The 13,892-nt window shown below is 49.8% G+C and overlaps 1 protein-coding gene across 6 annotated transcripts in view; it reads right to left on the bottom strand.

The window, feature by feature from the left end:
- Positions 1-157: 157 nt before the first annotated feature.
- The window catches only part of LOC133373760 (uncharacterized), a 31,411-nt gene continuing 17,676 nt past the window's right edge, over positions 158-13,892 (bottom strand). For 5 of the 6 annotated variants that reach the window (XM_061603919.1, XM_061603925.1, XM_061603920.1 and 2 more), the window contains 7 exons: positions 12,273-12,527; positions 9,692-9,754; positions 7,643-7,757; positions 6,776-6,885; positions 5,215-5,285; positions 2,437-2,584; positions 158-1,060 (listed from right to left, as the gene is read on the bottom strand). In XM_061603919.1, coding sequence (XP_061459903.1) covers positions 334-1,060; positions 2,437-2,584; positions 5,215-5,285; positions 6,776-6,885; positions 7,643-7,757; positions 9,692-9,754; positions 12,273-12,527 — 1,489 coding nt within the window. In that variant the 3' untranslated portion in view covers positions 158-333. The remainder of the gene's footprint in view (positions 1,061-2,436; positions 2,585-5,214; positions 5,286-6,775; positions 6,886-7,642; positions 7,758-9,691; positions 9,755-12,272; positions 12,528-13,892) is intronic. The other variant, XM_061603924.1, reaches the window with a different exon arrangement.

Below are 13,892 nucleotides of genomic sequence, written 5' to 3'. Positions count from 1 at the left end.
CTTAGGCAGTGGATCAGAGATGATGAGAGTTGTAGGCCAGGAACATCTGGAGACCCACGGCTGAAGAACACTGAGCTAGACCCTTTGTTTTAATTCTCAAATATTTCTTAAAGCCATTTTGTGAAATAAGCTTTTATTATTATTACTATGGAGCCTTTCAATGTGCCTAGTCCCTGTCAAGTATAAAAGAAACCCTCCAAACATAGTCCTCGTTCAGCTTGATCTGATGGTGAAACTGGGATTCCCACATCCCAGGCCTACCAAGTGTCCATGCTTGAAAGAGTGTACCTTTGGTTCCCCGCAGCTTTGGAGGAGTAGGCCTGTCCCTTCTCCTCACTGGACTGGGGTGCAAGAGTCCCAGCCAGATTCTCCTCCTTTGTTGCAGGCTGGCAAAAGTTTACATACCAGGGTTGGATCTTGGCTTGGAATTGGAGGACATTTTGGGGGAGCAGTGTGAGGCCCCTCCACGTCGACACTTTCGCTGGAGGAGTACCGGCCAATGGTTGGGATGACAATGGTGCTCCGGGCGTGAGCCATGGCAGCCTTGCCGCTTGCGCTGAGGGCTGGCCAGTTCCCAGCAGCATCGTCTTCTTCTGAAGTCTTCCTGTTCTGGCCCTCTTTGCTGCCAAACATTTGACTCAGGGCAAATCCTGCATAGTAGTCCTTTGCCGACACAGGCCTGGGCCTCGGGGGACTCCCAGAATGAGATGGCGGCACCACAAAGGTGTTCCTAGTGCCTCCTCGTCTGAACAAGTCTGAGGCGTACCCCAGACCAGTGCTCCACCCTTTGTCCCCTTTCCTCGCAGCACATGTGAGGAAGGCCTCAGCGGGGGGCACTGCTTTTTCAGACGGCGGCGGATGCTGCATCTGGGGAACAGACTGACGTACTGCTGGGCTGGCGGGGGGATTTCCAGAGACCGCCTCTACCTTCTCGCCAGCAAGCACCAAGTTATCCATTCTGAACGTCAGGCTTGTAAGCCCGCAGGGTAAGGTGCGTGGGGGCATACTTCTCAGGAACTCGCAACCAGCCGGGCATTTGGTGTCAGTACTTGGTTTTTCCCTAGGTATGAAAGGAAAGAGGAGAAATCACAGAGAGACTGCTTCCAGACAGCTTTTTTTTTTTTCCAAGATATGTGCCGCATTTGGGCATGGAATCTGTGGCCAGAACTTTGTATTCATTGGATGATCCCAGAGGAAGCTGGTCCATTAGGGCAAATGGGGCACTGCCCCACCAACTTCAGTCTGCCCTCAGCCAGCCCTCACTTGCCCGTCTTCTTGTTTAAAACGAATCCAGGAGGTGGCCTATGGCTGTCAGCTTCCTCCTTCGCCTTGGGTGTTGCCCTTACACAACTCAGCAGCGAGACAGATGGAGACCAAAGTAGAATGAGAGGGTGCGGCTCCTCATTAGCTGCGGTTGTGCCTGTCATTGGCTCTGGCGTCACCTACTGTTGGCCTCCTGCCTGACACCCTGCCAGGACACTGTCCACCACTGCTTCCCTTACAAACCTCGCCCTAATGACACACATGGCACTTTTGGAAAACAGAAGTGAAGCCAGGTCGCTGGCCCCAAAGAGCTTACAATTCAAAGTGCAATGCAAAGGAGGCAGCAGAGGAAGGAGTGAGAAAATGGAGGCAGGGGCAAGTGTGCCCATATTTCAGTTCTGACATGCATTGGCTTAGAGACATAGGAAACTGCCATACACGGCGACTCAGCCCATCTACTGTAGTTCAGTGTTACCTATGCTTCCAGCAGCAGCTCCCCAGCATTTCAGATGGGTGCTCCCCAGCCCGCCCTAGAGATGCCAGAGATTAAACCTGGGGCCTTCTGCATGAACAACAGATGCTCTGCCATTGCGCTATGGCTCTTACAAAGACATAAGAATGTAGAAAGTTACCTTGCACCAAGTCAGACTGTCAGTCCCCCTAGCTCAGTATTGCCTACACTGACTGGCAGCATCACCGTATGGGTTCAAACAGAGGTCTTTCCCAGCCCTACCCAGAGATTGAACTTGGTACCGTCTGCACACAAAGCAGATGATCTAGCCATTGATTTATGGCCCTTTCCTCTAAAAATAAAGAATCCAGTCCGCATGGTTCTGAATAAAGGGCTGATTTAAGTAAGACTGTTGATCCATCTAGCTGTCTACACCAGGGTGAGGAACCTTTAGCCCTCCAGACGTTGCTGAACTTCAACCCCCATCACCCCTGGCCATTGGCCATGCTGGCTGGGGCTGATGGGAGTTGTAGTTCAGCAACATCTGGAGAGCCAAAGGTTCCCCACCTGAGTCCATACTAATTGGCAGTGACTCTCTGGGATTGTTCCCCCCTGCTAGCCCTCCCAGGGGATGCCAGGGGTTGAACCTGGGACCTTCTGCAGGCAATCAGATGCTCTACCGCTGAGCTACAACAGGCTATGGGAACTAATTGCAGCTGTACCATTGGGCCCTGTTTATCTCCTGGTGGCACTGAGGGATCCGAACTGACGGGTGGATCAGCTTAAACGGCGATTGTCTTGCGTTTGCCGTATAGATGGAGCGCAGCTGTGGATTCGCGCTTTCCCTGCTGCAATGGTAAACGGACCTTCCTACGGAGGAAAGACAGGCTATTTATAGAAGGATTTGCACACCGCTATTCATAAAGCAGTTTAACAACATATATACACAATAAAACCATACAAAATTTTAAAATTGTTAACTAACTAATGCAGAAAGATGTCTGCAATTGCCCGCGGGCACCATGAAAGGCTTTCAGCAGGCGTCCAAAAGTCAGAACAGAAGATGCCTGCAAATCTCTATTGGCTGAGCATTCCACAGGGCTGGGCCGATGACACTGAAGGCTCAATTTCTTCTTGTTGTCAAATGAGCCTCGCCAACGCAGGGGATGACCAACGATGCTCCTGCAGATGATCTCAGGGATCGAGCTGGGATATATAAGGGTTTGGGTGGTCCCTCAGATTGCTAAAAACATGACAGGAGCCATCCACAAAGGGTTAACAGCCTGACACCTAGCCAGATTTTTAGACTTTCTGGACTTAATCATCTTACAGAAGGCAGGGGCCTTTTTGGATGTTCATGGCAGTGGAGGCTGGCCCATTTTGGCACTGCCCCACTAACCTCAGTCTACTCTCAGCACACACCTGCCTGATTTCTTTCTTATAATCTGTCCAGGAGGTGGCACCAGGGGTGTAGTCATCTGGGATCTGGGGGGGGGGTCTTAGACCCTTTACGTTTTTGAGAGCAGGGTCCCATTGTCTCCAGCAATGTACAAGCCAATCAGCATGAAAGGGGATTGTGTTAGCCACTGAGAAGAGTCTTCTCACATGCGTCCTTGTCCAATCAGAGTGAAATAAGGCAAGTCGGCCACTGAGAAGACTCTTCTCAGTAGCCAATACTCCTCTTTCATGTTTATTGGCTCCTAGGGACATCTGTTGTTGTGAAAGAAGGCATTAACAAGGATCTCATTCTCAACCCTGCAGCAAAAAAGGTGGGAGAGGAATCCGCTGTAGCAAACGTGAAGGGGCCCTGCACTTCTGAATTTGCCACTACACTACTGGGTGGCACTATCTGTTGGTTCTTCCTCAGTCTCAGCGTTGCCCATTGTAGAAGTCAGCAAGGAGGCAGATGGGGACAAGACTAGAATTAGGTGACTCTGTCTGTCACTGGCTCTGGCTCCACCTGCTGTTGGCCTCCCTGCCTTCCGCCCTATCAGTCCCAATGGGCACCAGCCAGCACTGCTCAGTAGGTTTTGATAACTGGGCTGCCACCAACAAGACCCTCTCAGCAGCAGCAATCATTCTGGCTGGAGACGGAGCTATTAGAAGATTATCTGCCCTGGATCTTAACGGAGTGGTGCTGTTTACCACAATAATGTAAATGTACTGCCTTCAAGTCGATTCCGACTTATGGCGACCCTCTGAATAGGGTTTTCATGAGGCTGAGAGGCAGTGACTGGCCCAAGGTCACCCAGTGAGCTTCATGGCTATGTGGGGATTCGAACCCTGGTCTCCCAGGCTGTAGTCCAACACCTTAACCACTACATACAATCGAAAACAGGTAAATCAGTTTATGCAATTCGAACAATTCCCAACAAAAGCATCGCAGTGTGGACTGTACAAAAAAGAGGTGGTAGCTTCCCACAAAAATACTTCAGCTGTCAAAGGCCAGGGTAAAGAGGTGCGCCTTCAGCATATAATGGAACTTGAATGACGATGGTGCCAGGCGCACCTTTGTGGGGAACGCCACAATTTAGGAGCTGCCACAGAAACCCTCTCCCAGGCTGCTATTCCCCACACTTTGGGGGGGCGGCAGACTACCAAGAGAGCCCTCTTTGATCTTAACACCCAAAGTGGTCTATAGGGAAGGAGTTGGTCTTTCAAATATTTGGAGCCTCATTCATTTAAGAGCTTTAAGTGTCAGCATCTTGAATTGGGCCTGGAAACTTGGCAATCAGCACAGCCGCTGTAGGATGGGGCTACCCAAACTGTAAGTGGAAACCCATCCAGTAATCTGGCTGCTGCTGCATTTTGGACCAGTTCACACTTCCAAATCATCTTCTAGGGCAGCCCCACATAGTGTGCATTGCAGTCGTCTAGTCTGGAGGTTGCCAGAGCGTGGAGTACAGTGGCGTAGCCATAGCTTGCCCAGGAGGGGCCACAGCTGGCGAATCAGCCAGAGACATGATACTCCCCCTCAGGTTTTGCAGACAGGAATGTAAGCAGGGTAGGTTGCTTGCATGGAGCTCTGGGGTATGCAGCTGGCTTTGCCAGGCCTTGCCCACCATCTCATAGCCTGCCCGCTCCCCAGGTGAGCCACCTTAGCCGCCACGCCCCCAAGGTCATGCTGTGTGACGTCATGACAACTTACCTTTTTGTTATATAGGAAGATAGGGGGGGTTGGTGTTTTGCTACTTATTTGCTGCCCTGGGCTCCTTCTGGGAGGAAGGACGGGGTATAACTTTATTGGATTTATATCCCGCCCTTCCTCCCAGCAGGAGCCCAGGGCGGCAAACAAAAGCACTAAAAAACTTTAAAACATCATAAAAACAAACTTTAAAACACATTAAAACAAAACATCTTTAAACATGTTTCTGAAAAAAAGCTTTCAAAACATCTCAGATTAAAAACATTTTTAAAAAAAGGTTTAAGGACATATTAAAAAGCAATTCCAACACAGACGCAGACTTCAATAACTTTAGTACATAAATGAATGATTTTACCTGGATATATAAATTGGTATTCAGAAACTGCCTGATAGCGCCTCTTCTCCATAGGGCCAGGTTTTTCCAGCCTTTTGTCCAGACAATATGGGAGACAGAAAAAGACTGAATTTTTTTTTTTAGGAAGGTCACCATTTAAAGCAGGAAATCACATTAACCCCCAGCCATTCAGTTGAGCCCACCCATTCATTCTTGGTGCTGACACTTTTAAATCGTATTTGGTGTTAAATGTGTCAGAATTATTTGGGGGGGGGCATGGAAGAAAACACTTTTGTGGAGCAAATTGTGTTGCATACAGGCACAAAGAATGCCCTGTGCCCTTAAGTACAGCTGCAGGCCTGTGTTAAGAGCCCTGCCAGAGAGCTGCATATAACCCCCCACTCCTAATAAGATCTGCATTATGCCCATAAGTATAGACTTTCTAGGAGACATACTGCTGCAGGCCTGTGTTAAGAGCCCTGTCAGAGAGCTGCATATAACCCCTCTAATAAGCTGGCTACATTATCAATCCTTTACAGAGCCTGAATTAGTCAGTCTCGCTTCAAGAGACAATGCATGGCTTTCAGAAGCAGGATAAACATGAAGCAGGAGATCCATAATCCGATCTCCCAATGTGTTTTTAAAATCTTAAAAGCACCTGTGGAGGCCTCCAACGTTGACCAGAGATAGCATTGGAGGAGGGTGGGGCTTAACCCCTTACCCCTGTTGTTTTCCTAATCAAAATCGCCCCCAAGTTGTCACTAGCCACGCTGGGGGGCAGGAAGGCAGGTCCACTATTTAACTCACTGGGTCCTTCCTCAGAGCGAGGAACTGTGGAGGGCTGCTGCGACTTGCCTTCAAATGTCCATATAACTTTTGAAGGACAGATTCACAAAATGTTAAAGAGATTTTGAAATGCAATCTGCTGTGAAGTGGCAACGGTGCAGATACTCTCTGGGTGCTCACACACAGTGCTCTGCTCTGAAGGAGGACGCCGTCTCTGTCCCCGGTATGTAGGACTGCAGTCTTTAAATTCGTTTTTGAGATCAAAGATCCCAGCATGACACTGAAAAGAGCAGGAGGGGGAGCTGCTCCAGCTAATCACATTTTTGATTGTAATAATCACTGAAGAAAGTGAAAAGGCGGCTGGATATTTCAAGGACAACTAATCGTTTCAGAACAGATTGTAGGCACCTGACTGGTGACCTTAGAAATCTGTATGCCAGGGTAGCCAACATGATGCCGTCCAGATTACGTTGGACAACTCCCATCAGCCCCAGTCAGCATGGCTGGGGAAGGGCCGCAGCTCAGCGGTAGAGCATCTGCCTTGCATGCAGAAGGTCTCCGGTTCAATCCCCGATGGCATCTCCAGGTAGGGCTGGGAGAGACCCCTGCCTGAAACCCTGGAGAGCTGCTGCCAGTCAGTGTAGACAATACTGAGCTAGATAGATCAATGGTCTCCTCAGTATAACGCAGGTTCCTATGTTCTTTGTCAAGGATGATGGGAATTGGAGCCCAACAATTTCTGGGGGTCATCACATTCGGCACCCCTGCAGAGCACTTTTCTGGGGGTTAGGGTTACCGTTGGGTTTCTCTTAGGCTGCTAACATTTGGGTTTTTTCCAGGACTCTTCACTCTTTTGCTGGACAAAGATCTCTCTTCTGCTTTCAACCCAGCACTGTTTGACTGTTCCTGTGTTTTTGAAGGCAAAGCAACGCATGAGGCCAAGGGGTAGAAGCAGAACATCACATCCATACCACAAAACTAAACCACCTTCTTGTCAACTCATCTAATTAATAGTTCCACCCATAATTAATTGCTGCCAGGGGTGTAGTGGTCCAGGGTCTCTGGGGATCTTAGACCCCTTACTTTTTTGGGAGCAGGGTCCCTATGTCTCCAGCATCCAACGAGCCAATCAGCATGAAAGGAGAGTGTGTTAGCCACTGTGAAGAATCTTCTCGCATTGTTCTTTGTCCTTTCCTTTTGGAGCCCGTCAGAGTGAAAGGAGGTGAGCCAGCCGTTGAGAAAACTCTTCCCAGTAGCTAACATACTCCCTTGCATGCTGATTGGCTCCTTTGGACATCGGTTGTTCTGGAAAAAGGTGCACATGGGAAGGACTGAGGAGTGTGGAGATGACAAGTCAATGAGGGGACGTGGGTATGAGGGGGCATGGCGGGACTGTCATGAAGAGACCTTGCACTTATGAATTTGTCATTACACTATGGATTGTTGCATCCACCCTACCTCTAGTCTTATATCTTGTGCATCATCCTTGACTCTTGGCTATGTCAGCTCATGCAAGACCACAAGTTCCCCACCTCCGTCTTAGCCCGACTTAGTGCATAGGGTCGTTGCAAGGCTAAACCAGGGGTCGACGGAGAACCACATAGGGTCAACCCTGAGCTAAACATTCTATAAAGTAATGAGCGCAATTTTTTGTTCCGTTTACCATTCTCTTGGAAGGAAGGCTGCCAGCTCTGGGTTCTGGTACAAGCTTGACGACGGCCCCCATGAAGCTGCAACAGCAGGTCGTCAGCACACTCTCTTGGCTTTGGGGTGGTATCCTGTGCAAGCCAAAGGAGAGAAGAACAAGCACACACCTGACGGGTGTCATCTGTACTCTGGGCATTGCAACAGGAACCTAGGACCCCTGCTGGCATCCACTTCATCATGCGTTAGTGATGACACTGGGACAGTTCTACGCGATCCCACTGTCAAGACTGCGCCCGCAAACATTTCAGGGCAGACACCCAGCTTCGTTTCCCAGCCAGTCCTGCAAACTCCTGCCAAAATTCTGTCACTTTTTACACTGTAAACGCTCCCAGGTTGTTGTTGTTTTGCCTTTCTTTTGCTACGCTGTGATGCCCCTTCCAGATGGCAATCATGCTGGGGAAGCGTTGCAGAACCACCCATCAAGCAGAACAATGTGTGGACAGTCCAGTAGAAATCCACCACCAATGCACTATTCTAGAGAGTTCCACAAGCAAGGCCTGCGGCCCAGAGGACTTTCCTGAGAGACTGTGGCCTGCCCTGGAAAAGTGCTTCTGAACTCTGCAGTTTGTTCAGAGTGCCGTCCCATGCCTTAACGAGGCTGGGGCTGGTTAAGGAGCCTGAGAGTCCCAGTTCAGCCAACCTGGACTCTCTCTTAGCACTGGGTCAAAGCCAGCACAGCTCTCTTTCACTCCAGACTGCAAGCAGAGGATACTTGCTGGATTGCACCACTGGAGCTGAAGGAGCCCTGCTGAGCTATGCCATTGCTGGCGGTGAACCGAGTGCTTCAGGGGCCCCTCACAATAGCGGTGGCTGCTGCCCATTGAGACTGGTGGGGCGGAAGGCAGGGAGGCTGACAGCAGGCGGAGCCAGAGCCAATCGACAGGCAGAGCCGACTAATTCAGGTTTTGTGCCCATACTCTTCCTTGCTGAGTTTTACAAGGGCAGCCCTGGGGCTACCAAGAAGGAACTGGCGGCAAGTTCGAAGGCAGGTGGTTGGGGGCTGGCTCAGGAAGATTGAGGTTTGTGGGGCAGTGCCCCATTTGCGCTACTGGACCAGCCTCTTCTGCCTTACAGTTAGAAAACTTCCTCTACACAGAGAACCAACGTGTTCAGGTTTTATTTTCTTTTATTTAGTGAAGGACCGTGGAAGCATTGGCATTATCCATCAACCAATATATCTTTCAGGACCCATGATCTGGAGACCTTGCAGTGTACAGTAGAGGACCCTGATCATGGCAAGGTTCAGGCTGCTTCCCCTGGTGATTGTGGGGGGCAGAGGCAGTTAGGGAACCAGTAGTACCTTATTCAGGACCCACTTGGCTAGAGGACTCAGCCCTAACACTAACCTCTGATTCAGAGGATGAGTCCTTTGCAGTATCTCCATTGCCCCAGCCTCACAGAAGCCAAAGACTGTAAAATGAGTCAAGGGCCCTGTAGCCCCCAAGAAGAGGAAGCTGGAGCCTACCACTTCCCAGATCTTGAACATAAGGCTTGAAGAGATCTTGACCCCAGCTCCCTTGTAACGCCTTAGCGGGAGCTGTCCAAGGTCCTGTTCTGTACATAGAGCTGATAGAGGAAGTTAGAAGAGCGACATTCTTTCCCACTTCCTCTTCCAGCTCTATGGTTTGTATCCAACTAGGTTATACTCAGAGAGTAGACCCATTGAAATTGATGGGCCCAAGTCACATTTATTAATTTCATTAGGTCTGCTCTGAGTAGGATTAGCACTGGATACAACCCTCTGTGCTTTGCAAGACTCGGATCAATTCTACTGGATCTGACTTTCAACCAGATCCCTTGGAAAAGTGACAGGCATGTACATGCATGCGCTTCATCTCTCTTTCTGTCTGGGTGGGAGACTGTTATGGGGGAGAAGGTTGAGAAGCAACCAGAGGTGATGGGACCCACAGTGCTCGCTCAAAAATCCAAATGTGCCTACGGGTCTAAAAATCTTGGTGACTTCTGACCTAAACTACCAACCACAGCCCTTCCAGCTAAATCTCACCTCTTCTGTGATCTCACAGGATGGTCTTCTTTGGGTGAGCCATAATTGCTCAGCCTCGACCATCTGCAACAGATAGACAATAACACAGAAGTCCAACAGCTGCAGCAAGCAAATGCCTGTCGTATAAATCCCAGCATGTTTCAAGCAAGTGAATCTTTGTACAGAGGATCTACTGCCTTTTCTTTGATGACTTGTTCCAAAAGGCACCATTAACCCTCAAATCAGCTACCACTAGCAGCAAGCAGTAGACTAGTGGTTCCTTTTGGAGCTGGTCATCCAGGAAACTGCAAGAGAGACTCATTTGCTCAAAACATGTTGGGATTTCTACAATAGGGCAGGCATTTATGAATTTGTCCCCAGATAACTGTTGGGACGTTGGTTTGTTTTCTTGCTCTCTGTGCTGCCTTTTTTGGTGTGTTTGGTTACTGACCTACCTTTAGAGCAGAGATGGGGAATCTTTTTCTGCCCGAGGGCCACCTTTCCTTCTAGGCAACATTCTGGGGGCCGCATGCCAGTGGTGGGCAGGGCCAGAGGCAGAAGTGGGTGGAGCAATGAATATAATTTTTTACCTTTGCACAGTAGGGTGGTTTCTACACAAATACACCCCTCGCTGTCCCCCAAGCAGACAGCCAGAGCCAGGTCTTCCCTTAGCATATGCAGGGCCTGGGGCAAAAGCATAGTTGGGGGCCCCCCACATTTGCTCTGGGTCACCATCTTGGTCTTGGCCGAGTCGCCGTAGGTGCACAGGCGCCAGTACCGGAACTGCTGCCCCAGCTCGCTGTCCCTGGGGCGGCTACTGCTCGCTGACCGCAGCAGGAGCGGCGGTGGTGGCAGCATGGTGGGCTGTCACACATTCTCCCAGGCGGAGAGAAAGACAGCAAGCGAGCGCTGCGCCCTGCCTGGTGTGGCGAAGGCAAGAAGGCAGGGAGAGAGGAGCCGGCTGGTGAGCAGATTGCCAAGCGCGGCCCCCCCCAAAGCGCGGGGCCCGGGGCAACTGCCCTGCTTCCCGGTGCCTAGGGGCGGCTCTGGCCAGAGCAACTCTCCTATGAGGAAAGGTTGCAGCATTTAAGGCTTTGACTGGCCCAAGGTCACCCAGTAAGCTTCATGGCTGTGTGGGGATTCGAACCCTGGTCTCCCAGGTTGTAGTCCAACACTCTAAGCACTACGCCACACTGGCTCTCTTTTTCCATTTCCGTTTGGAGAGAAGGCAAATAAGCAACAGCATGATAGAAGTTTATAGAATTACGCACGGCATGGAGGAAGTGGATAGCTTTTCTCCCTCCTAACACCAGAACTTGGGGACATCCCATGAAGCTGAATGCCAGAAGATCTGGGACAGATAAAAGACAGTGCTGCTTCTGCAGTGCATAGTTAAGCTCTGGAACTCAGTCCCAGAGGCAGCAGTGATGGCCACGACTCTGGAAGGCTTTAAAAGAGGTTTAGACAAATTCATGGAGGATAAGGCTATCAAAGGCAGCTAGCCCCAATGGTGAGGCTCTGCGTCCAGAGTCGGAGGCGGGATGCTTCTGAATATCAGCAGCCGGAAGCCGCAGGAGGGGAGAGCGTTGTTGCGTCCAGGTCCTACTTGTGGTCTGCTTCCCATGAGGGTATCTTGTGGGCCACTGCGAGAACAGGATGCTGGACTAGATGGGCCTTTGGCCTGAGCCAGTAAGGCTCTTCTTATGTTCTTAACAGGCATGATCGGAGTTTGATACAGGCAAAGAACTCAAGGAGGGTGTGAAGCAAGGCTGATAAAGAGGTGTAGCCTGGGGAGAGTCCCAAGGACCAGAAAAGGGCCCCCGAAGAGCTGGATTTGGCCTCCAGGCCTGAGGTTCCTCACAAGTGCCTTATAAGGTTGATATGAGAATGACTGAGGTGGCACACATGAAATGGCTTAAAGCCTCTGAAGAGCTCAATACATGCTAAGTGTTCAGCTGCCACCGATCAATTGCTCCCCGTTCCATTTGTCTCTCTTTCCTGATCTCTGGCCTGGGAATTGGAACAGAACTTTATTGGGAATAGAACCTTTGGGCAAACCTCTTGGCAACACGTCATCTGGACGGCCTTCAGGTCGATCCTGACTGATGGCTACCCTGTGAATAGGGTGTTCATGGGAAGCAGTGTTCCAAGGGGGTTTACCATTGCCTCCCTCTGAGGCTAGTCCTCCCCAGCTGGCTAGGGCCTGCTCAGCTGGCCACAGCTGCACAAGCCAGCCCCTTCCTTGTCCGCAAGTGCCAGCTGGGGGGCAACTGGGCTCCTTGGGACTCTGCAGCTTGCCCACGGCTGCACAGGTGGCAGGGCACGTAACCCCTGAGCCACTCCCTGTGGGGGTGATCTTTAGCTGGCCCTTGACACCCTGGAGACACGAGCGGGGATTTGAACTCACAGGCTCTGGACTCCCAGCCAGGCTCTCCTCCCCACTGTGCTATACCAGCTGTTCAACACATCATCTATGTTTCCCATAACTGGGAGCGATGATTACTCCAGCCGCAGAACTGGAGGTGCATCTGCGACTGGAATTCCTGATCCCAGGATCACGGCTGCGGAGTGGGGGAGAAGCGACCGAAATGAACCCTTTTACCTGTTGTAAACCAATGGTTTGGCCGAGCAGCTCCTGCCTTGCACTTTCAGCTTGGCGATGCTCTTGGCCTGCCGCCGTCGAGAGCGTCGGGATTTTATATGCCGTCTCTGAATGTGCGTCTTCTTCTTCTTCTTCTTCTTCTTCTGCGGCTGCTTAATGATCTGCGCTGAGCTGCGTTCCACGATGGTGGGATGCTCTTTTGCCTTCTGGGCAGGTCTCGCCAGTCCTCCTCCGTACATCACGATACCCGGTGCCCTGTTTGCAAAGCAGGACATAATAATACAACAATAAAATAATATCCTCACAACAGAGAGAGAAACATTTCAGGGCAACAGGGCAAATGGTGGCTGTGGCAAAAATATATTGAGTCGTATCTAAAGCTATTCCCTATGCAGAACCAACCCATTGAAATGAGTGGAAAGTTAGTCATGCTCATTCATTTCCATGGGCCTACTCCGAATAGGACTACTATTAGCTACAATAGGGGAAAGGGTCGTAGCTCAGTGGTAGAGCATCTCCCTTGCATGCAGAAGGTCTCAGGTTCAGCCGCCAGCTTCTCCAGAGAGAGTCAGAGTAGACAATACTGCCAGTCAGAGTAGACAATACTGCCCTAGATGGAAAGTTGGTCTCACTCAGTGTAGGGCAACTTTCTGTGTTCCTAACCAGAGCTTGGAAAAGTTACTTGTTTTGAACTACAACTCCCATCAGCCCCAGCCAGCGTGGGCACTGGATTGGGCTGATGGGAGTTGTAGTTCAAAAAAGTAACTTTTCCAAGCTCTGTTCCTAGCCCATAGTTTCTAACACAGGGATGAGGAATCTCAGGCCGAGGGTGGCCCTCCTGGCCTCTCTACCTGGCCCTCAGGACTCTCCCCAAGGCAAGCCCTGCTTCATACCTTCCCTTGAGAGTCTTTGTCTGGCTGGAATGTGTCGATTAATTTCAAGGGGTTGTAGTCAACCTACTCAGAGTAGACCCATTGAATTACTGAACCTAAGTGGGTCATGTCTATTAACTTCAATGAGTCAATCCTGGTTGGACTCAATGGCCACATAGGTGCCTTCCAACGCTACTATTCTATGATTACCACCCAATGGGGCTACTCTGAGTAGGACTCATATTGAATACAACCTTTTGCTTTCAGTCATATGCACATACATGCAGATTTAATTGATACTTCAGTAGATTAACACTCAATAAAATAAATTGTTAATAAAATAAAAAATAGGGTTTTCTTTACTGTTTTACATTGCTTCTGGCTTTAATTTGGTTTCTTTTTTAACTCAAGCACTGTGCCAGGTTTTATTTTTAACTCCTGTTGCTTAGCTTCTCTAATTATAGCTAGATTTCTGCTATGAAATGTTTGTTTCATGACTTCAGTGGTTTTAAACTATCTCTGTGTTCGTTACATTATCGCAAACTGGTTAGTGAAGGCTCGCCTGAAGAAGTGTATTCTAATTATGGAAATAAATACTTACAAAGGGTTATAGCCAAGTCCTAGTCCTCCTCAGAGTAGACTCATTGAAGTTAATGGGTCTTGATTAACTTAGGTTTATTCATTGCAATGCTTCTACTCTTAGTTACGTACAAATTGATAAGCAAATGAAGAGTTCCTGAGTGACAGT

The sequence above is a fragment of the Rhineura floridana genome, chromosome 20 (genome assembly GCF_030035675.1).
Source record: "Rhineura floridana isolate rRhiFlo1 chromosome 20, rRhiFlo1.hap2, whole genome shotgun sequence".
Classification (NCBI taxonomy): domain Eukaryota; kingdom Metazoa; phylum Chordata; class Lepidosauria; order Squamata; family Rhineuridae; genus Rhineura; species Rhineura floridana.
This window is presented reverse-complemented; position numbering and strand designations above follow the sequence as displayed.